The following is a 22,213-nucleotide window of genomic DNA, read 5'->3' as shown; positions in this document are numbered from 1 at the left end:
CCAAACTATAGACAGTGAACCAGATCCTTAGCCCTAAGAAGGCTGCTTTGTGCTATTCCAGCAGTGTAAAGCAACCTTAAGTTTGTCTGAAGTGGCTAGCTGTGGATCCCCGTAGAGCAGGGGAATCCCAGATGGGATAGAGTTGGTGTAACCAGCACTACATAATCAATTTATACTCCCTGAGATAAGAGGCATGCTGAGGGGAAGGGGGGTGAGTGGTGCAGGCACCATAAATTAGAGCCATCCTTAGGCTGTTTTAACTCACTCCTGAGATTTGACTAATTGACTCCCCAGCTGTTCCAGGGATAGGGGGATTGCAAAAGGGGCATACAGCCATCTTTGCCCATCCTTAGGTCCTGTGCCAGAGTAGCTCGGTTGGACCCAAGATTGCAGCAAATATACACAGTGCCAATGGAGTGCAGCAATCTCTCGATTGGAGGATGGTGGCAAGGTGAACTAGTGATCAGGACATTTGATATAAAGGAAAGGAAAGTTTTGGGCCATGACACTAGGAAATGAACTCTATTTTGTGGAATGTGCTATTGTTTTTAATGCTTCACACAAAGCAGACAGAATTCCAGTAAAGACCTCCAAAAGACATGCATTCAATAGTGAGCATGGAATTCAGCTTGTTGCTTTGGAAGGAGAAAGAGCTGGGTCAACCCTTTTATTCCAGGGTCTCAAGGAATTCAAGGAATCAGAGTTAAAAGAGACTTGGGCATGTCAGGCCAAATCATCCCTAGTAAGCAACTGTAACTCCATCAAAATCAGTTGAATTACACCCACTTAACCAAATTTGAATTTGACTCATTGCCAACACATCTATAAAACCTATAGACTAGCAAGCTATAGGTTTTATAGATGAATTCCTTTCCTTGGTCTGAACACTCAGACTGGAGTTGTAGGTGCTCAATACTTCCCTTGGTAAGGGCCCTTAGGTGGTAACTGTATTTAATGAACATTTTCCATGGTATTTTCAGCAGTATGTTTTGTCTTTCTATATAGATTTCTTTTGACCTTTCTCCTAATCTAAATGCAGCTTTCCTGCTGCAGTAGAACTGAGATGATCTCATGCCTCAGTGCTCCTTTCCTCTTTACATCCACCCCAGCATGCTTATTAAAGTCACTGCATGCTATGTTAATGGAAAAGCTTCTATCAGCAAGCAGCTTTCTCTCCCCTCTCCCCCCCCCCCCCCCCGAGTGGATCAGTTTTACTGGTCTATTCTGACCTACTCTGAGTGTATGTTGTTGCCAATATTCCCCATCTCTAATACTCACACTTTTCTGATTTTATTTAGTTTATTCTGTGCATCTCATCCTTCAGCATTGTACAAATTCTGCAAATAATTTGCTTGTTGCTGAATTTGAGCCTCTGATAGTGAAACTAATTTTGTGTACTGTGGCACAAAATAATATTATAAATGTCAAATGAGCCCTAATTTTATAGAAATCTGAGTAAGGAGGTTAGAGTGTAGATACTTAGAGTGCCCTGAAAATCAAAACAACAGTATTTGGGCTAAAAGAAAAGAGATGTTATTTTTCTTGGGTTCCTCCACTGGACACAACAACTTGTCAAGACCATTGCATCAGTCTGATTCCTTGTTCCAGTGTCTTATATTTTACCAGTAAGATATAAATGCTAAGCTGATAAATACAGGCCTCAGATGTTTAGTAAAATGAAGCTCAGCACTCTGATACTCTTAGTGGTATTTGAGACTTACAGTCATTACATGAGTAAGTTTTCTTTAAACAGCCACATTTATCATATTTAACACAACTCCCAGGGTAAATCCAGCAAAACAAAAGGCTTTTATTGTAAGAAGTGAAATATTTCAGTTGCTATAAAATGTTTTCTAAATTAGTCTTTGTTATTCTTTTAAAGGTTTATTAGCAATGTAGGGATTTTCTGATTGATTTCCGGGCTCCACTGTGACTGCTTTAGTTATTTTCATTCCCAACAGAGGAAAAAATTCAAGAATGGGCTCAGATTCATCAAAGAACAATCTTTTGCCCCCCCCCCCCCCCAAGTGTTGACTTTAACATAAACAAGTAAGGAACGGATTTTCAAAGGCTGTCATTTACATTGTTACACTCTGCTACATGGGTAAATAGACATTTTCGTGCACACAATGGATAATTTCATTCAAATTTGAATAACCCCATTTTATGTGCATAACAGATAGAAGTGTGTAAATATTAGGGGTGCACCTTAGGCAACACCCTTTGAAAATGTAGCCCTAAGTGTATTGAGACTCGAGGAAAATCTAATTTGTGCAGTAATGTAGATTGATACTTGCATGGTGACTTGAACCAGGCCTAGCCTAGAAGTTAGAGCCAATTTGTATGAATTGCTACAAATAGCTTGTTTTGGTTGGAAGGTGGTACCTCCGTACCCCCCATAGTGTTAAAGCTGAACTGCAGTACAGAACACACCAATAGCAATAAAAGCCAAAGCACTTTTATGATGTATAAAATTAACCTCAGACTTTTTCTCTTAAACAGAAAAAAAGAGAGACATTTCCTAGTGGTGTGGTTTTAGATTTGAGATATCAAGAATAACCACATTAGTCCCTGCTTTCCTTTCTTTGCTGCAGGACCTTAGCAAGATGTTTGGAGGGTCCAACCAGTAATGTCAGAAGAGGTTATAGCTTAAGTTGTGGCTCATACATTCTCCCTTCGTTGTTTAGAAGAGGAGCTGGTGATCAAGTTATAAACTCCTGTGACCTCACTGGTGAGATCCTTCAGACATCTTCCCAAGGTCTTTCAGCAACAAGAGGAAAACGGGCCCCTGATCTTAATACTTTAGTAAAAAAAAAAAAAACCCAAAAGCATTTTTTTCCACAAAATTTGGAGGCCAATTTTAAAGGAATAGTAAAGGATAAAACCAGAAAAAAAATTGTTTTTGTTTTACATATACCCTTAAAAACTCCACCGAATTAACCTCTCAACCTACAAGTGTTCAGAGAAGCTTGCTCTAATCACAATTCTAGTTTCTTATGAAGGCCCCAGTGCTGCAAACACTTGCATGCTTAAATTTTCAAACAAGACCGCTAATTTCAATTGGAATATTCAAATACAGAGTTAACTAGTGTTTGCAGTATTATTGACCAAAATGAAAATCCCAGTCTGCTGAGCCGGTGTTCACATTTAATTTGTTTGGTGCTACCTTAATACAGCAGATTCTGTCTTCATTTGTCACTAACCTGTATTCCTGCAGACAAGCAGGAGACACTTTTTCACTCATTACACAATTATACAGTTCATTATTGGAGGGCGATTTAGGTATGGCTTAGTGCCTCACTGCTATAAGTACTGCATCACTGTGATTTAACAGCACATCACTACTGTACCTACCACCTAGTCTGTAGAACTTGTCATTTCTTTTCTGAATTCTTACTGCAGCTATCTAATGCTATTTTCTCTTGACCTTTGCATTGTCTTCCTGAAAGAATTTTCCTGAAGGCTCTGACAGGAAATGCTCCTACTTAAATGTACCTGACGCAGATGGTGATACTGTGAGTTCTCTTGCTTCCTGTGAACTGCTTTTCTGACATTCTGCTTTTCTGATGTTCCCTCTTATTCCTTCTTTGTGCTGAGAACTCTTTTGGTGGTTTACACAGGCTTTTTTTACATCAATTTAAAGACACCAAAAGTTAGATATGTTTTTGATCAATATTATTTAAAAACCAGCAAAAAATGTACACCAGAGTTTTAAAATGCCTTGGGTTTCTGCAATGTACAAACTGACTAATTTTTGTCTTACAAAGATTTAATTCTTTCCCAGTAGTTGTATTAGGGACAATTAAAAAATTTGTGACACATGCTTATGCTCTTAGAAATGCCCACGACGAGGTGACATTGCTGTATCAGGATACTGTATATGTTTTTGTGTCATTTCCATTATGGGGTTTCATATAATTTCCTCTGAAGCACCTGGTACTGACCACTGTCTGAGACAGCATACTAACCTAGCGGGACCATTGGTCTGCCCCAGTATGGCAATTCTCTATTCCTGGGACTTGCTATGTGATTGTAGACAATTTACTTAACCTCTGTGTTACTCAGTTGCCCCACTGGAAATGGTGGTCGTACTAACTTAACCACCTTTATAAATCATTTTGAGTTCAACATATGAAGAAACACTGTGTAGGCATTTGAGATATTGTGATACCGTTCTATATCAAGTAAGTGGCAATTCTGTTCGTCCTTTGATATCCTAGTTTTCATAGCAGGTTCAGCAGAACAGTAATTGCAAGGCTCTCATTATTTGAAAAAAGCTGGTTCTGGAAAGAGAATGATTGAGCTTCCAAGTCGTCTTTTTTTGGTCTTTATTTCAGACTAGCATTAACAGCATGATGAGTGTTTACAGTGAAACTGGGGACTATGGCAACGTGAAGGTCAGTGGGGAAATACTTCTCCACCTCAGCTACAGCTACAAAACGGGTGCCCTCAACATCTTGGTAAAAAACTGCAGAAACCTGGCCATAGCAGATGAAAAGAAGCAAAGAACAGATCCGTAAGCACAGAGAATTTTCTTCTTACCCTTTCCTAGAAGTGCTCTCAGTCTTACTGCACAGTTTGAATCTCTAGACTGCATGTGAGAACTTATTGTAGCCCTACACTATGTGAATTGGTAATGGGATATGAAGTCTTTCACCTCTAGGTCCCAAGTGATCAGAAGCCATAACACTCTGACTGCTTTGAATCCCATGTGAAATGAGTTAGTGTTTTCAGTGTGTTTCGTAATGGGCGAGAGTTCATATGATTAACAACCATTATCACACTTGGAAATAATTGACATGTTTTTATTGGCAATTTGGGCACAAGGGCCAGGGATCTGAATGGACACAGAGACTGAACTAATTTCTTACTGCTAGAGTCAAGGTTGAAGTCCTTTAGAGGGATAATGTTGGGAAGGTTTGCTCTGCCTTTGATAGGAGACTTTATCTGCCAGAGGTGTTAGTGTGGCGCCTTTATAGAACTCTACATTCCCTTAATTTAAAATAGCCATTTCCTAGTAATAAAAACACAGCCAGAAAAAACAACCTATAGAGTAGAAAGAAATTGCATCCTTCATCCCTCACTCCAAATATGCCTCTTTCTAAAATCAAATATACCAGTAAATCCTAAGTTCCACTTTATTCATTGCTCTTTTTTTATAATAAAAAAAATAGATACTGCACCACTACTGGAAAATAGTGTAATATGAACAATAGTCCATATTTACCACTGTTAGTTCACTTTTACACCAGTGGAACTGCTGTACAACTGGAGTAACACTATGTGAATTGGGCCCAGGCTGCATACACAGCCTTACTGCTCTCCAAAGTAGGGGAAAGTTCAGCTCCTATGCGATGACAACAGAAAATAATCACTCATGGATTAATTGTAATTTGCCTTTTTGGCCAATAGCATCTTCTTAGTGTGACCAGGATTCATCACTGAATTTGGTCTGCTGGTTGTAACTTTAGCTTCCCCAGCCCGGGGCAGATACTGACGGGGAATGTGACATGAATGCTGATCCATGCCCCCAGGCCAAGAGCATGACACTGTACAAACAAACTAGTGTTAATTGTATGGTCCTAGGAGAAGTCCCTATTAATATCAGTCTTACCACAAAATAATGAGCTGTTTCTACAACTATCCTTAAATAGAACAAGAGCCAAGAGAATAATTGGCTATTATGTTGTTCATTTTTAATAGTTTCTGCAAATATTTGTCATAAATAAACTAGGTAATTTATTTGAATTATTTTGCTTTTTTTCCCCCCCCTGAATATCCATCGACAGATCATGACTTTCTCAAATCTGCTATTCAAAGTTACTTGACAAAACGTTACCTAATTTTGTTTACTCTGTTTTGCTATTTGAGTATGCTGCTTATTTGTGATTTTTCACATAAACCACGTGGTATTGTTTATTTTACTTCACTGGAGGACTGCAACTGTCACAATCAGTTTTCAGCTATTAATGATCTATTAAAATCCAATCTCTGCCACCAATATTTGAGAATGCAAACTTAAAATGTGGGTTTTTTCCCCAAAATATTCATGCTAGTAAAACTCATTTGCATGAATGTTTGTAGAAAGTGAACACAAAAAGACATGAACATGACCAAAGCAAATTCATTTTAGACTTCAACTGGAAGTTAACAGATTTAATATCTGATTGCCTAAGCAATGCAATGAGGAGGTGCCAAGCTTGGTCAGTCTTTTTTGTTTCTCCCCCTGACCCCCATATTTCTACCCAGTTTTTTGGTAAACTATATGATAGTATATGAATTTAAAAAAGCCTAAAATATTTAAGAATTTTTTATGTATTAATCAAGCTCTAATAATAACAATTTCTAAAATTCTCTAACCCTGCAAATATATGAAGGTATGTCAAAGGATGAGTTTGTGTAATTTCAAGTTTTGCCTATTAGCATATATGGTCAATCAAAAATGTCAAAACTACAACACAGGACATTGCTAATAAAGTTATACGTATTTCTCAGGACTGTCAAATTACTTAATCTTTGCTCTTGTGATTATTTTGATGCTGTCAGAATCCTCTGTGCATTTGTGTGTTTGTAGATATATAGCTCACTTTTGCCTGTTGAGTGTATTCTCTCTAATATTTATGCATGGATTATTCTGCAAAAATTGATTTCCCGACTAACTCTTCTGGTGTAGTTTTGCCAGGTGGCCCTCTCAGACTTGGTTGTTTTTATTCACTGGTAATAATTTACTTCTTGATCTGCAGCTATGTCAAAGCATACCTCCTGCCAGACAAATCTCGCCAAAGTAAACGCAAGACCAAAATCAAAAGCAACACCACCAATCCAGAGTTTAATGAAACACTAAAGGTGAGAACACTGCCACGCCTGTAATCCATGCTGAACTTTGCCATTAAATTTAATTTGGTTTTTATTTCATTTATTTATACCATAAACCAAACATTGGGAAATTGATTTTAAACACTGGGAAATGATGCTAAAAATGGAAATATTTGAGTTAAAATATCTAGCTGTCATTGTGATTGTAGCTTTTGACTTCTCAGTATTGAGGGAGAGTTTTTATTTTGTTTTTCCTTTCCAGGTATAACATAACTTTTGATAATCAACTATTGTATTTTCGGGGATCAGTTTCAGAATCATTGAAATCCCCTCTGTGATGGGTTGGACCCCCACCCCTTTGGGGTGCCACCGGATGTGCTGGGGTCCCACTGAGCCCACCTGTCTCATAGCCTGGGTTTTCCTCACTCTGTGTTGCTGTGACCAGCTCTCAAGTTCCTTTCCAGCACACACACAAGTAGGGACACACCCAACTGTAGAATCACACTGAGTCTGCGATCAGCTCTCTGTGGGAGGGCTCAGCTAGGGGAATGGCCAGCACTCCTGTGTACACCTCCTCTGGGATGTAAACCCAAAATAATATTGTCTTGCGCTGTATAGAGAGAGCTGTACAATGCAAGCTCATAAAAATCGCCCCCTCCCTCAATGTGGAGGGAGATATGTACAGCTTCCCCCTTCCGCGCCCCCCCCCCCCCATATGAATTGCACAAACTGGGTTTTGGAATAAACAAGAAATAAGCATATTAATGACAAAAGGTAATTTTTTAGTGATTATAAGGGTTAGCAAACATAACAAAGCAGATTACTGAGCAAATAAAACAAAACACTCAACAACAGGTTACAGATACTAATTTCTCACCCTAAATGTTGTTTAGGCAGGTTGCAGAGTTTCTGTAGCTCAGAGTTCCAGTTGTCTCTTTACAAGCTAGACCCCTGTCTCAGCCTGGACTCAGCCCTTGCCTTTCCGCTGCTTTGTTCCTTCAGGTATTTTTAGAAGTTTTCCTTCTTGGGCAGGGAGGCAATGGAGAAGAGCCTTGTTGACCCACTTCCCAGCCTTAAATAGAACTTACATAAGTCGGGAATTCTTTGTTTCCAGTGGAAAAATACTAGCAGTGTCCAAGGTGGTACTCTGTATCAGGTGACATTATCACATGACCTTGTAGTGCAGAAACCCAGGAAGCTTCTCAGGAAGGTGGGAGATTAGTATCTTCCAAGTCTTATTGTTCTTCCTAATGACTCTTAGAGGCTGATTTCATACTGTCTTGTAGGCGTTCCCCCAAGTACACACAGTTGTAATTGTTACATAGTCAATATTCCTGACTTCAGATACAGAAATGATACATGCATGTAAATTGGATAAACACATTCAGTAGATAGTAATCTTTTCAATGATACCTCACATGACCCATCTTGCACAAAACATCTTAGTTATGCCATATTCATAACAATATCTCTATGAAGGATATGGGGTGTAACGTCACACCCTCTACAGTGAGTTTGGAACCAAGGGTGATGGGAGTTTCTAAAGTAGCTAAATTACCTCACAAATCCCATTTATATTCCGAAGTCCTTTAGGTACTTTTGAAAATCCCACCCCAAATACTTAAACAGGGTGTTTTTTTTCTATAGCGGCTAATAAAAATATGCTAAAACAAGTTTCCTGTTAGAGGGGCTAATATAATATACACTCTGGCCAGTGTACAGAGAAAGTCCAACTACAGAAGCAGTTTCTCCTCCCTTGGTGTTCACACCTCAACTGCTAGCAGAGCACCTCACCCTCCCTGATTGAACTAACCTCGTTATCTCCATACTGATTTATACCTGCCTCTGGAGATTTCCATTACTTGCATCTGAAGAAGTGAGGTTCTTACCCATGAAAGCTTATGCTCCCAATACTTCTATTAGTCTTAAAGGTGCCACAGGACCCTCTGTTGCTTTTGGCCAGTGTAGTTGGCCTAATCTAGCTATAAAATCATTTCACAAACTAAATACACCTGGTCTGGCCAGATTGTTTACCAAGGGGGTCCTGTTTTATAGCACCATTTGTAAAATGGTTTATAGTATAGTTGCGTCTGGTCTGCACTGGGAAAAAGTGAGTTAGTATCCATTTAGCAAAGATCACATTTAATGCTGTTCTCTAGGACAATCCTAACATGCCTTCCAAACTTTATTAGGCCCCATCTACGCAATCTGATGAAATTTTATATATATATATATATATACTGATAAAGGTGGCTTACTCAGACTTGTGAGTGAGAGCTAAATAGCTAGATTCAATAGCAGAAGAACTGTTTGTCCTAACTGTATCATTTAAAAACTGTCTTAGAATCAATCCTTTTGGTCTTTTCAGGCCTTCAAGGCAAAGTCTCATCATTCTAATGGGGTAACTGCTGGCCTCTTACAATCTGCTAGTTAATATATATTTTAATTATTATCACTTGTAACCATTTGGGCTTTTGAAAAATTGTGGAGACACTTTACTGAGAAGAGGGGACACTTTAGAAAGTTCATTACCGTGCTGCCAATTTTTTTTTATAAAGGCTCTTTGTTATAGAATAGACTTTTATCTTATGTTCTATTTAATTACCATGGAAGCTACTGTGTAAGAATCAAATAAAGATTTTTACTGCAAAGGGAACTTCTTAAAATAATCTGGTAAAGAAATAATACAGACAAGTGACAACAACAATAATGTAAAAAGATAAATGCAGGCTGTAAAGTGAACAGTTATCCTTTATAGATCTCTCTTGAATAATAACCTTCTGCAATTGAATTGATCTTCACTTGGAAAGAAAACAAATGTCTCTACCATGCTTCATTTGTCAGCTACCATGTACTTTATGAAGATAAGGTTGTATGTTTTTTATATAGTGCCCTTATGGAACTGGACTTGGCTCTCATTGAATAGATCCTCCACTCTGTTTGTCTTTCAATAGTATGTCATCAGCCATACACAGCTAGAGACCAGGACCCTCCAGCTTTCTGTCTGGCACTATGACAGATTTGGGCACAACAGCTTTCTTGGGGAGGTGGAAATTCCTTTGGACTCCTGGAATTTTGAAAATCAGACAGATGAATGGTTTGTGCTTCAACCCAAGGTGAGGCTCTCCAGTTTTAGTGGAATAACAGTAAAGCAAGATCAATGAGGTTTTGTTTTTGTTTTGTTTTTCCCCACTGAAGTGTAGCTGTAAAATTATATGTTTCTAATAAACTGCTTCTGGGATGGACCTGTGAAAGGAATAACACTTCTAACAAACCAACACATACTGTCTATGTCAGTATATATGAATGCCTATTCAAAACCAAACCTATTAAAAGAATAAATATACACATGCATCCAATAGTAGACACAATCAAAAGGGACCTGTTAAAGAAATAGCACATGAAACAATGGATCTTTCTCAAACAATCACCCGCTAAAGGAATAGACCTTTCTTCATGCATCAGTTTTAAGTATTAACAATTTTCTGTGGTAGTGAGGTTCGGCATTGCTCTTTTATTCATATTGAATTAACAGGTAGGTTATAGCATCATACTATTTGGTACACAAAACAGTAATTCTATGGAATATGGCATCTATAGTGCTTAACTAATGTGCTATGTCTTCTGGCACTTATGGTATCCCTCACCGGAGAGGGCTAAAGTGTTTGTTTTTGGAATTGGAACAACTTTAAAGAGCTGTTTATAAATATTAAGATTATATGCTTCTAAGATGCTTGCTGTTATACTAATCAGAATCCTAGAGCCCTGTACAGACACTCGCTTTATATCTGCGGATATCCGAGGCGCTGCAGGGCTCTATCGGGAATGGCAGTGGCGAAAGCAGCCGCACTCTAGGCCGCCACTCAGTAGGCCTGTGCGGGCAGCTTCTCTGGCATGGCTGTACCACTAGAGCGGGCACCAGGCTCACTGGCTTGCACGCTCCCGGACTAGCACGACCAGGGACAGCTGCTGCAGCATGAAACAGTCTCACTCAGATCTGTCAAATAAATGATGTGATTTACAATCGTTACACTTGAGCAAGGGAGCTAAAGTAAGTGAGCATCTTAATCTTCTAGGTTCCCCTTCACCACAAAGAAGGGAGCAAAAACTCGTTAAGTGTGCAGAGATCAGGCTGGGGGAAGGTGGTTGTGAGTAGAGCTTGTGTGAGTAACCAATTTTTTGGTTCAGCCACCAAACCAAATTTAAAAAAAAAAAAAAATCAAAAATCATTTCAGGTTGGCCTGAAACAACTTTTTTCAGATTTTTCAAGTTGAAAAATGTAGTATTGGGTTGAACAAAACATTTCATTTGACCCAAAACTAAATCTTTTGTTTTGATTTTGGAGAAGTTCATAGAATCATAGAATATTAGGGTTGGAAGAGACCCTCCTAGTGAAATAGTGTTTCCTAATATCCAATCTAGACCTCCCCCACTGCAACTTGAGACCATTGTTTCTTGTTCTGTCATCTGCCACCACTGAGAACAGCCGAGCTCCATCCTCTTTGGAACCCCCCTTCAGGTAATTGAAGGCTGCTATCAAATCCCCCCTCACTCTTCTCTTCAGCAGACTAAATAGCCCCAGTTCCCTCAGCCTCTCCTCGTAAGTCATGTGCCCCAGCCCCCTAATCATTTCCGTTGCCCTCCGCTGGACTCTCTCCAATTTGTCCACATCCCTTCTGTAGTGGAGGGACCAAAACTGGCTCGATTCCTGGAGCAGAGGGCGTATTTGTCAGCATTCCTATTTCTCTGTAGCAGAACTGGCTAGTGTAGGGTTTAGCTCTTATTTAGAATTGAGCATTTTACATGAGATACACTCACATTTTGTGTTCAGGCTGATCATAATGTTACGTTGTGAAACTACTGGACTGTAAGACTTGTTGCTCAGTCTCTGTTCAGCTTCACATCATTTTAATTTTTTTTTAAATCATAACAACAAAGGCACTGATGGAGCACTTTCACTCAGATCAAAAAGTAATCAGGTCTAAGCATTTCAGACATTCCAACTAGGAAATGCTGTCTGATTATTTCCAAGCTCATTATAAGAGCTATTAATTCTGCTTCATTGTTACCAGATAAAAGAGAACTAGAATATGTCTCATTTGCCTGCTAGGATGATCTGGATAATGTTTTCAGAAATAATGTTTCTCACGTTCAGTGAAGGTAGGGCAAGAAGTAATGGTTTAAATATGCAGCAAGGGAGATTTAGGTTCGATATTAGGAAAAAATTCTAACTATAAGGGGAGTTAAGCTTTGGGCTGGGCTTCCAAGGGAGTTTGTAGAATCATCCTTATTGGAGGTTTCTCAGAACAGGTTGGACAAAAACTTGTCAGGGTTGGTCTAGGTTTACTTGGTCCTGCCTCAGCTCAGGGGGCTGGACTAGTTGACCACTCAAGAGCCCTTCCAGCCCTACATTTCTATGATTCTATTATTATTTTGTAAGTGTAGCTCAGTTTGTTGGTAAGCAAAAAAAAAAAGAGTTTTTTTCTGAATGACAAATTATTGCAAACAGAATTAAAGATCTGGTTTGTTTATATATATGCTAGGCAGAATACTGTCCTACAATATGAACTCCATGTCTCTGACAAGAGCTCCAGTTAAATTTTGCTAAGGGTTGACATTTGTTGTAATCTGATGCTATTCAGCTGGTTTAAGAAAAAAGTTGAGGGTTTTAAAATCCATTTGTCCTCTGAGCGCTGGATGGTCAGTCCTCTAAGGGGAGAGTGGTTAGATCAGAATGGTCAGGAGAATAACTTTAGGGTTAAAGCACAGGGCTGGGAGTCAGGAGACCTGAGTGTTAATTCCTGGGTAATTTGAGCAGGTCAGTTCTAAAAATTAGGGCCTTAATTTAGTGCTTCACTTCCCCCATCTGTGAAATGGGGGAAATTATTCTGACCATCTTCACAGGGAAGTTGTGAGACTAAACTCACATGCTTCAGGGCATAATAAAGCTTCCTGGCAGACAGGGATTTAAAATTTTTATTAAAGTTAATGTTTAAAATTAAATGTAGATGAGTTAAGAGGGAAGGTACTGTACATCTGGGGTCTGGCTTGAGTTGTGAGGGATTACAGGTATCAGTTACAAGGATCACAAGATACATACATATCACATAACCAGCATAGACCCAGATTGGGGTGCGGGAGTTTTTAAAGCATCAGTGGATAAGTGGGCTCGGGTACGCCGCCCATGGAATGTATAAAGAGTCCAAGTCAGTATCAGTGTCGCAAGTAAGTACATGGGTGGGGTGCATCCTTTGCTTCGTCTTAAAATGAAATTTTCCCCGATGGGCAGGTTATTCTGCAATTGTCCACTATAGAGTTTGTTGCACCTTCCTCTGAATCCCCTCCCTGTGTATGAGCAGATGGCAGGATCTAGCCCTAAATATTTTTATTAATCAGGTGATAGTGCCTTAACCTGCAGTCTAACTTTAAAGGCAGGCTGAGCTTCTGTATGTCACCTTACATCTTTCTGAGGTTATTTCTTTTCCTGAAAGTAAAATTCTTCACCTAGTTATTGGGATCAGGAGGCAAGTTGAACAAGTTTCAGCTGTAAGTTCTCACCAGTACAATTATTTCATAAGCAGTGCAGTATCTTGATGCAGTGCTCAGAATGTAATTCCATGCATAGCATATTGCCCAATCACTCAGTGTTGTCATACTGGGCAGCACTTCATGTATCATAGTCATAGAATTGTAGGGCTGAAAGGGATCTTGAAAGGTCAGAAAGTCCAGTTCCCTGCATTGAGGTAGGACCAAATAATCCTAGACCATCCCTGACGTGTCTGTCCAACCTGTTCTTAAAAACCTCCAGTGATGGGGATTCCACAACCTCCCTTAGAAGCCTATTTCAGAGCCCTTCCTCCTTATAGTTAGAAAGATTCTCTTAATAGCTAATCTCAATCTCCCTTGCTCAGATTAAGCCCAGGAGATCTAGGTATCTGGATCTAACACACCTTTAAGTTCCAAGCTTATGAAGCACATTCTGATTGCATGAGTTGTCCCACTGACATCAATGGGGCTACCTGTGTGAGCAAAGTTAGGTACATGCTTAAATGTTCCACAGGATTGGGAACTTAATGTATTTCATGAGCAATTTCTCCATTGTATTCCATTTCTCTAGGAGAAATCACTGTTTACTGATATATGATTTATTAATTTTATGGGTAGGGGAAGCCTACAAAAGCAGCTAGTTTTTAAAAATGTCCTTATAACCCATTTTCTTATTTAAATTAAAAAAATACATGAGTCTAATATTGCTTTTGATTAATGTTATAAAAAAGCATAGAGCACACTCCTTCTGGACTGAATTGAGAAATTTAATGGGGAAAAAGAGGTGCAGAATGTTGAGAAATGATGTTTGGGAAGAAGAGGAAAAGACATTTGGGAAGTAATATTTATATCTGTAAATCTCTGTTCTGTTTCAGGGCCAGATTATGCCCCCTTATTCCAAGAATAATCGTATTGAAATCAATGGGGGCTAGTTATGGAGTAAGGTACCCTTATTCATGTTGATTAATATCAGAATCTGGTCCTAAAGGGCTACAGTTTATATATCCAGTTTACTTGGATCTGTTTGTTTGCTGTAAATCAGTGCTTGACATGGGTTGGAATTTTTCTTCATTCTAATAAACTGAATTTCTCTCTCCCGTTTATGTTTACTGAACAGCATCTAGTGCAGGGCATATGACGTCTGTTCTTCTGAGCTTTTCGCACTCCCTCAACTATGAAGTTTTCAAAAATGTGGCTGTCTGTATTCAATCAGTGAGGGCTAATTAGCTATGAGCACTGTGCAGTGGCATGACCCATTTAAGCATCTATCATGGCTTACCTGTACAATAGAAATAATTGAAAACGACTGGGTAAATAATTAAGCTTAGATGGATTTCTGTTTTTCTTTCCTCTCCATCAGCTGGAGGTTGCAGCGGATGTCGGGCTTCAGTATAAAGGAGAGCTGATAGTTGTTTTACACTACATTCCCCCTGAGAAAAACCTAATGCTTCCCCTCGGACAGTTTCAAGGTAAAATGAACATTGATGGCAGCGTCCTCTGAGTATTGGAAATAACCTGTATGATGAAAGCTGAGGTATAAAGTCACAGAATTGCAGACAGTTGAAGTTCTGTGGCAATAAATTAGGCACCTGTATCTGAGGGAATTTTCAAAGGAAAGATGCTGCTCCCCCGCCCCCAGTAATGAGATGCCATTTATGCACCATTAGGAGTTGTTGCACAGCTGTGACATCAGTAAAAAGACCCAGCTGGTCAATAGCCATGGTTTAGGACGGTCATTATCCAAAGCAATACTCTAATCCAGAGTTGTTGTTATGCTTTGTGCCATCTAGTTTTAAACAGTACATGGATGATCAGAGTAATGGGGCTAGCACAGTTCCTCTCGCTGTTCAGAACCTTTTTACATGATTTAGTCTATGATTTCCTTTGCTCAGTTTCATCCCATTACTCCTACTGTAATTATATCCCGTAAGCGCCTATTAGAATTGTCTAGGGTGGTCCATTATAGTCCTCTGAAATGGGCAGTGTTTCTGTGGAGGAAAAGATTATTAGTTACTACATGTACTGCAGTAGTGTCCAGAGAAGTGATGGTCCAAAGAGGTAGCTATGACCAGATAGCTTGGACACACAGTATACACACAGACCACAGGCAGAGAGATTTGAGCACAAGAGGAATTTATTGCCAAAAGACACAATACAACTTTGCAAGCATTGGTAGCATATTAGACTCTTTTCTCAGATGAATTACATTCAGTTTATTAGCAGTAAATTCCAAGGCCCTCTGCTATAATCTGATAGTCTTTGGTCTGACGAAACCAGTTGCTCCATATTGTAATTTGTATGCCCCAGATTTCTTGAGTTCTTAAGTATTAATTTTACTCAGAAAGCACAGTGACAACAGAGGTGTGAATGAATGGCCTTCACAGCACATGGATCTGAACAATTTTTATATTCATTAATCTAGATTTTAACTAAATCATTTAAAAAACTCCATGCAGCAAGGTATCTCTTCTGGAGTGAACTTGTACCATACACGTCTTTATATCAGGTTTTATGAGCGATGTTTCAGATTCTGCCTATGGGGGGGAGACTGTTGGATAAGAGCATCTGTTTGCCGCCACAACTCAGAATGTATTATTTGTCATCTGTAATAGAGAAGAGGAGAGGATTTAAAGAAAACTTGACCTTTTCCCTTCAATGTATTAGTACTACCATATTTGTACTTGGAGACTAAGGATAGCCCAGCCCTGTGATGTCTGTCAAGGATTGACCATGTTTGAGTCAAATTTTTTTACCAGGTGTTGGGTGATCTCCTCCTTTTTCCCCACTGTGTTTACAGATAAAGGGCCAGATTGTAGACACAAGCAGTACTTCACTCCACGAATGATCCTGTTGAAGTAAACAAGTGGCAGAGTCTCTGGCCAAAAAGGCTTACATTTCCAAATTGGTTATGCAGTATTAAGTTCTTGATTTTGTTGTTGGTTTGTTTTATGTACAGGAAAGAAGAGTTTAAAAAAAGGAAAGAAAGGAAACACACAGCTGCCTTCTGGGGGTATGTTGGAGGTCCTCATCAAGGAAGCCAAGAATTTAACAGCTGTGAAGTCAGGAGGCACTTCTGACACATTTGTTAAAGGGTAATTTTTACTTTCCCGTATTTTGCATAGCACATCAAGAGTAAAACTAGCTTTTGCATTGAATCCTAGTTTATCTGATCAATATCATTTTTGTCTGATAGCTACTGAACTTTACTCCTGAAAAAGAACTTGCACCTCAAAATGGATTTTTACTTTAAATTCTCTTTGTTCACTATATTTAAATTTAGGTCATAATATGTGATTTTAAATCAGAGCATTAATTTTACTCAGGTGCTGTTTTCTCTATGGTTGGTTAGAACTATGAGAAAAGCGTTTTTGTTAAAATAGGAAAACAAAGAAACAGATTGTCTGGTCCCTCACTCTCCTCTCTGCAGCTTGTACACACTTGAGATGTGGAGTTTACACCAGGCTAAGGAGAATTTTTGTTGTTGGATCCCCTTGTTTATGAATTGGCAGCACATTGCTGTTGCTGACACTGTGAACTGTCTCTGGCTAGCTCATCACACACATCTGTTGTTGCTGGCATGGGTTGTTTTATGTAAGTGGAGCTTGAACCAATTTCCCTTGGACAAACTATTTTCCATCAGGTTACATGGTTTTTCAAAATATATTTTCTATAGCTGAGATGAACCCATAAACTGTACTGGGGGAAGGGTAGGTACAGATCAGGGAGATTTATCCACTACTCTGACTTTGAAAATAATATATTGTGTTTACAGAGTTTCAAGGAAAGAGTACTCTGGTTAAAATATAAGGCTTATGGACTTGAAAAAATTGTCAGACTTCAGCGCATCAGAGGCTCTGTGTTTTAGTGAGGAATTAGGCTTCTGGTGTAAATGTAAACATAAGCTTATTTCGATTCATAGGGGATAATACCATCCACTGACAAGCTGCTAATGTTCCTTCCCTACCACCCACTTATTTTTGCCCAAGTTAGGTTAGATGTGTGTATCATCATGTAATAGTGTTGCTTCTCATCATGAATCTGAAACCCTTATTTACATGGAGAAGCATTGTTCTCCAGGAGGAATCCCATTGAAATTGAGAGTTTTGTAGTTAAGGTCAGTGCCTTAACCTGGGATACAGGAGAGCTGGATTCAATTCCTGTCTCTGAGCCAGACAACCTGGACAAGTCACTTGGGTCCCAATTCAGCACAGCACTTAGGCATATGCTTAACTTGACTTCAATGGGACTTCAACGTGTACTTAAATGCTTTGCTGATTTGGGGTTGTAATCTCTCTCTGCCTTGGTTTTCCATCTGTAAAATGGGGATAATACTGCTTCTTTTCTTCCATCCTTTCTCTGTTTTGTCTACTTAGAAGGAAAGGTCATCAGGGAATGGACAGTTCTCACTATGCATTTGTACTGCACTCAGCACCATGGGGCCCTGATTTTGGTTGACTTCTAGGTGATACAGTAATACAAATGATAAATATGACTGACGTGAAGTCTCATCTACCTGTTTTTTTTCCCTTCTCTTTCTCTTTCTTTCTGTCCCCCTCAGATATCTGCTCCCAGATAACAACAAAGCAACAAAACATAAAACTCCTGTAATAAAGAAGAGTGTTAACCCCCACTGGAATCACAGCTTCACTTTCAGTGGCTTGAATCCTACGGATCTACACAACTTATGCCTAGAACTGACAGTCTGGGACAAGGAGTCACTCTCCAGTAACATCTTTTTGGGAGGTGTCCGTTTGAGCACTGGAAGCGGTAAGGGCCATGTTTGATTGGGAATCATCACTTTCTTCAGCACATATCTCATAACCATATAAAGGATGGGAATGCTGTGAATATGGGGCACAGAGGAACTATGAGAAATGAAAAAAGGGTGGCTTAATAGTCTAGAGGCAACTTATTTCTTTATGCTATCCAGTGAGAGACATTAGTTTGCTACCCTGTTGTAACTATGCTTCCGAAGCCAACCAGGACTGTGAGAATTATGGAAACACTTCTTACCATCTGAGTGAGAAATGAGAGTTTCATGTTACTCAACAGCAACCCCTCTGGCTGATGAAGGGGCAGCTATGAAGAAAGAGTCGTCCATTCCTTCTCAGCTAGGGAGACAGTAGTTGTGGGATAGAGCCATGTTGGGAAATTTTGCTGGCCTCTGCCCATGATATGCCTATTTTGTGGCTACCAAAAGGACTTTAGTTTTCAGCTAATTGATGACAATCCAACGTCTTTCAGGAAATCAGATACATATGTTACTTATTTGTTTTTTAAGCTTATATAGATTCTTTTTTAAAATTATAATGGGGAGATGCTGAATTTACAGCAAAACCAGACAAAAACCCAGCCAAACCCAGGCTGACAAATCACCTTTTACAGTTTCTATTGCATCATTCTTTTTGAGATATTTCTAAAAAACTTTGTTCATTTACTTATGAAATACTTCTGGTTTCTTTGTTGTTCTTTATTTTCCTTTTATGGTCTGCCAGGTTTTTTTCCTCAATAGATAAGTGTAAACCTTCCTCACCAGAAAAATCCATAATCTTTGTAAGGCACATGCTTGATAGTAGTGTCTTGCACACAGTAGTGCAGTGAAGGAAGACGCTGTCTTTCTGTACCTTCTTGAGAGAGATAAAGTGGGTGAGGTAATATCTTTTATTGGACCAACTTCTGTTGGTGAGAGACAAGGTTTGGAGCTACAGAGAGCTCTTCCTCAGATCTGGGAAAGGTACTAAGAGTGTCACAGCTAAATAGAAGATTGAACAGATAGTTTAGCATAAGTAGTTAGCTGTGACACTCTTAGTACCTTTCCCAGATCTGAAGAAGAGCTCTGTGTAAGCTCGAAAGCTTGTCTCGCTCACCAACAGAAGTTAGTTCAATAAAAGATATTACCTCAGCCACCTTGTCACTCAAATATCCTGGGACTGACAGGGCTACAACTACACTGCATATACCTTCTTGAAACAGATAAGGAGCCATATTAAGTTACGTCTCACTAGCATGCCAAAACTCTCCATGTTTTTGCAATTGCCAGGTGTAAGTAACGGGAAAGAAGTTGATTGGATGGATTCTCACGGGGAAGAGCAGCACCTCTGGCAAACGATGATGGACAATCCCGGAGTTTCTGTGGAAGGTATATTAATGCTGAGATCTAGCATGGGAAAACGCAGACTCTGAGAACAAATGGCTTGCACAAGGATAAACTCCAGCTGTTTTGCTGACGTGACTCTTAACTGTTGTGGGGTACCACAAGGATGCCTGGCGTTAGTGGAATTCAGTCTGTTGTAACTTTGCATATGCGAAAGTGGGGAAGAAAGACTCCTCTTTGCCTTGGATTTTAAGGCTCCAGAGTTGGATTATAATGCATTCTGCACTTTCGTGCATCCGTATTCTTAAGACAATGCTCCTTACCCTAGTGAAACTCCTACTGAAGTCAGTAAGAAAGATACCGAATATAGAATATAAATCGAGCTTTCTTTGTCTCAGAGACAGAAATATGGTCTACTAGTGTCAACATCGATGAAGAATATGGAGCAAGCAAATGCTTTAGTCATTTGATGACTAATTATTTATGGTATAAGCCAATTTGAAGCACTCAAAAGTTTGGTATTTGAAATGAGATTAGAAACCACCAGATTCCAAGCAGTCTGAAAGAATAATTAGCAACATCCCTTCCCCCTGTTTACTTGTTCAGTTATTTGAACTGTGCATGACAGCAAGCCTTGCAACAAGCATCACTGCAAGAAAAGCTGATACACTGCACACAGCAGCCATTATTTGGGTATTTAGAAATAGGCAGCAGATGTGTGGATATAAAATAACAGGAATGCTCTACTCTGCAGTGATGCGTGTGTTGTGTATTTCAGTGCACCATTCAGAATGCAAGCTACGGTTCCCCCAGATCAAAGAGCCTCTTATGAAAACAGATTATTATACATCCCTAAGCAGCTTCCAGAACTAAGCACCGTTACTTATGGCTGCATTATAACTTTTGCTTATAACTCATTTAATAATTCAGACATCACTGTCCAGAAGAGGAGAGAAGTTCAAACATCTGTCATAACTGATGAGATGCTGACGTTTACCCACACGTGCTGTTTCAGGTTTAATGGACTAAGTCCCAATTCAGTAAAACATTTAAGGAAATGATTTAATTAAGCGTATGCCTAACTGCTTTGCTGAATTGGGGTTTAAATGGGGAAGTTTTCTGAATGGGTTGGAATCCTAGTCAAGCATATCCTGCTGATTTATTAATTATTAACCATGATATGATTTCGAATGGGATTTTGCTGCTGACTGTTACTAATATGAGTCCTTGCACTTATAGTACTAATGCATTTTAATATAAAAATGTTGTCTTATGATTTCAATTACTCCATGTTAAATGGCATAGTTGTTCTATATTAATTTGGTTTCCTAAAGACTGCTTTGTGTGTAATGAGATCTGTCCTTGTCTCAATACCACCAAGCTTACATTTTCTGCCCGCTAAGATCTAGACCCTCATGTGTACAGAGCACAATGTTTTCTATACCTGCTTATGGGCTGTAGCTGTGTTTATACAGCAGCAGAACCATAGCAAGGAATAATTGATCCTTACCAAATATAACGTGTACAGTATTTGCAGATTTATGTGATACACTAAGTTCAGCACTCGTGTGCTATGGTGATAGGTATCTTATACAAACCTAAGAAACAGCAATAAATTGGGTAAATTACGTTTCATCTCAATGATACATAATTAAAATTGTGCTCCCTGTCATCAACAGTAAATACATCTACTGCTATTCTCATCCTTAATTATTTTTCAAGCATTTTACTTTTGGGAGCAAGACAGTATCACTGTGAAAAATATTTAGCAACCACAAACAAAATAAACCAATACAAAAACTCTGTCACCTCAACCCCATATATAAGTACAGATTCTCTCTCTCTTCTTTTTCTCATACGGTCAGAATTCAGGACCTAAAGCTTTCTCTGAAGAAGAGTTACCACAATCATGCTTATTTGAGAGGTAAAAATCCCACCATTCACAATGCAGTAACAGCTGAAGCCCCAGGTTTTATGACATGAAGTACTAATGGCTAAATAACTACAGCTTGAGTTTTGTACCTGAAACTGAAGAAATGCCCTGTCCACTACCATTATATCTCCCATTTACAATTGAGGCCAAAACCTTCAAATTGTATGTCTTTTCTCTCCTTTATAATCTTATTTTTTCCACCTGTTCTGTTTCTGGGTTTGGCTTGAGTGGCATGAAACTGCTGAACATGTCACAAGTTACCTGTTAAAATAATAATGTAGTAATGTTAGGTGGAAAATATATATGTTTTTAAATATCTCGTTGTTTGCATTACAAAGAACACCATAGGTTACTAAAACAGATTTCTAAAAATCTAGGACAAGACTTTGAAAAGTGACTAGTGATTTTGGGTGCCCAGTTAGAGACGCTTTAAAGGGCTCTGATTTTCAGGAAGGGCTGAACACACCTCCTCTGATAATCTGACCCCTTTAAAGCAGCTCAGATTCGACACCCAAAATCAGTAGGTGCTTTTAGAAGATCCTGGCTGTAATTTTCTTTATTCCATTTGGCTGTTTACATTTGTTTACTTTTGGAATTTCACTCAGTTAGGGCAGTGAAAAGAGACTAGTCTGTTTCTAGTCAATTTTACTCTCCTATTCTCATGCATTTTCATGGGAGTGGGAGAACTTCTGTTCACAAAAGCCCAGAGGAATGTATAATTTTAAGCACAGAAACCAAACACGCAAACACACCCCGATGCACTCTTTTATTAAATGTTTCTTTTAGTTTCACAATAATTCTCTTAAAAATGGGTTTTCTTCAAC

General features: G+C 39.0%; 2 protein-coding genes across 19 annotated transcripts in view; both read left to right on the top strand.

The window, feature by feature from the left end:
- The window catches only part of SYTL5 (synaptotagmin like 5), a 164,887-nt gene extending 143,630 nt beyond the window's left edge, over nt 1–21,257 (top strand). For 10 of the 18 annotated variants that reach the window (XM_065579088.1, XM_065579080.1, XM_065579073.1 and 7 more), the window contains 7 exons: nt 4,338–4,516; nt 6,744–6,846; nt 9,771–9,932; nt 14,723–14,831; nt 16,319–16,454; nt 17,921–18,129; nt 19,403–21,257. In XM_065579088.1, coding sequence (XP_065435160.1) covers nt 4,338–4,516; nt 6,744–6,846; nt 9,771–9,932; nt 14,723–14,831; nt 16,319–16,454; nt 17,921–18,129; nt 19,403–19,545 — 1,041 coding nt within the window. In that variant the 3' untranslated portion in view covers nt 19,546–21,257. Of the gene's footprint in view, nt 1–3,449; nt 3,516–4,337; nt 4,517–6,743; nt 6,847–9,770; nt 9,933–14,722; nt 14,832–16,318; nt 16,455–17,920; nt 18,130–19,402 lie in introns of all 18 variants that reach the window. The other 8 variants (XM_005294654.5, XM_005294652.5, XM_042859174.2 and 5 more) reach the window with 1 other exon arrangement.
- Nucleotides 1–22,213, top strand: part of LOC135978000 (uncharacterized) — a 1,156,726-nt gene that overhangs the window by 76,353 nt on the left and 1,058,160 nt on the right. The window lies entirely within an intron of this gene.

This window comes from Chrysemys picta, chromosome 1 (assembly GCF_011386835.1).
Source record: "Chrysemys picta bellii isolate R12L10 chromosome 1, ASM1138683v2, whole genome shotgun sequence".
In the NCBI taxonomy this organism is placed as follows: domain Eukaryota; kingdom Metazoa; phylum Chordata; order Testudines; family Emydidae; genus Chrysemys; species Chrysemys picta.
Note: the sequence above shows the minus strand (reverse complement) of the source record. Positions and strands in the feature narration are given on the sequence as shown.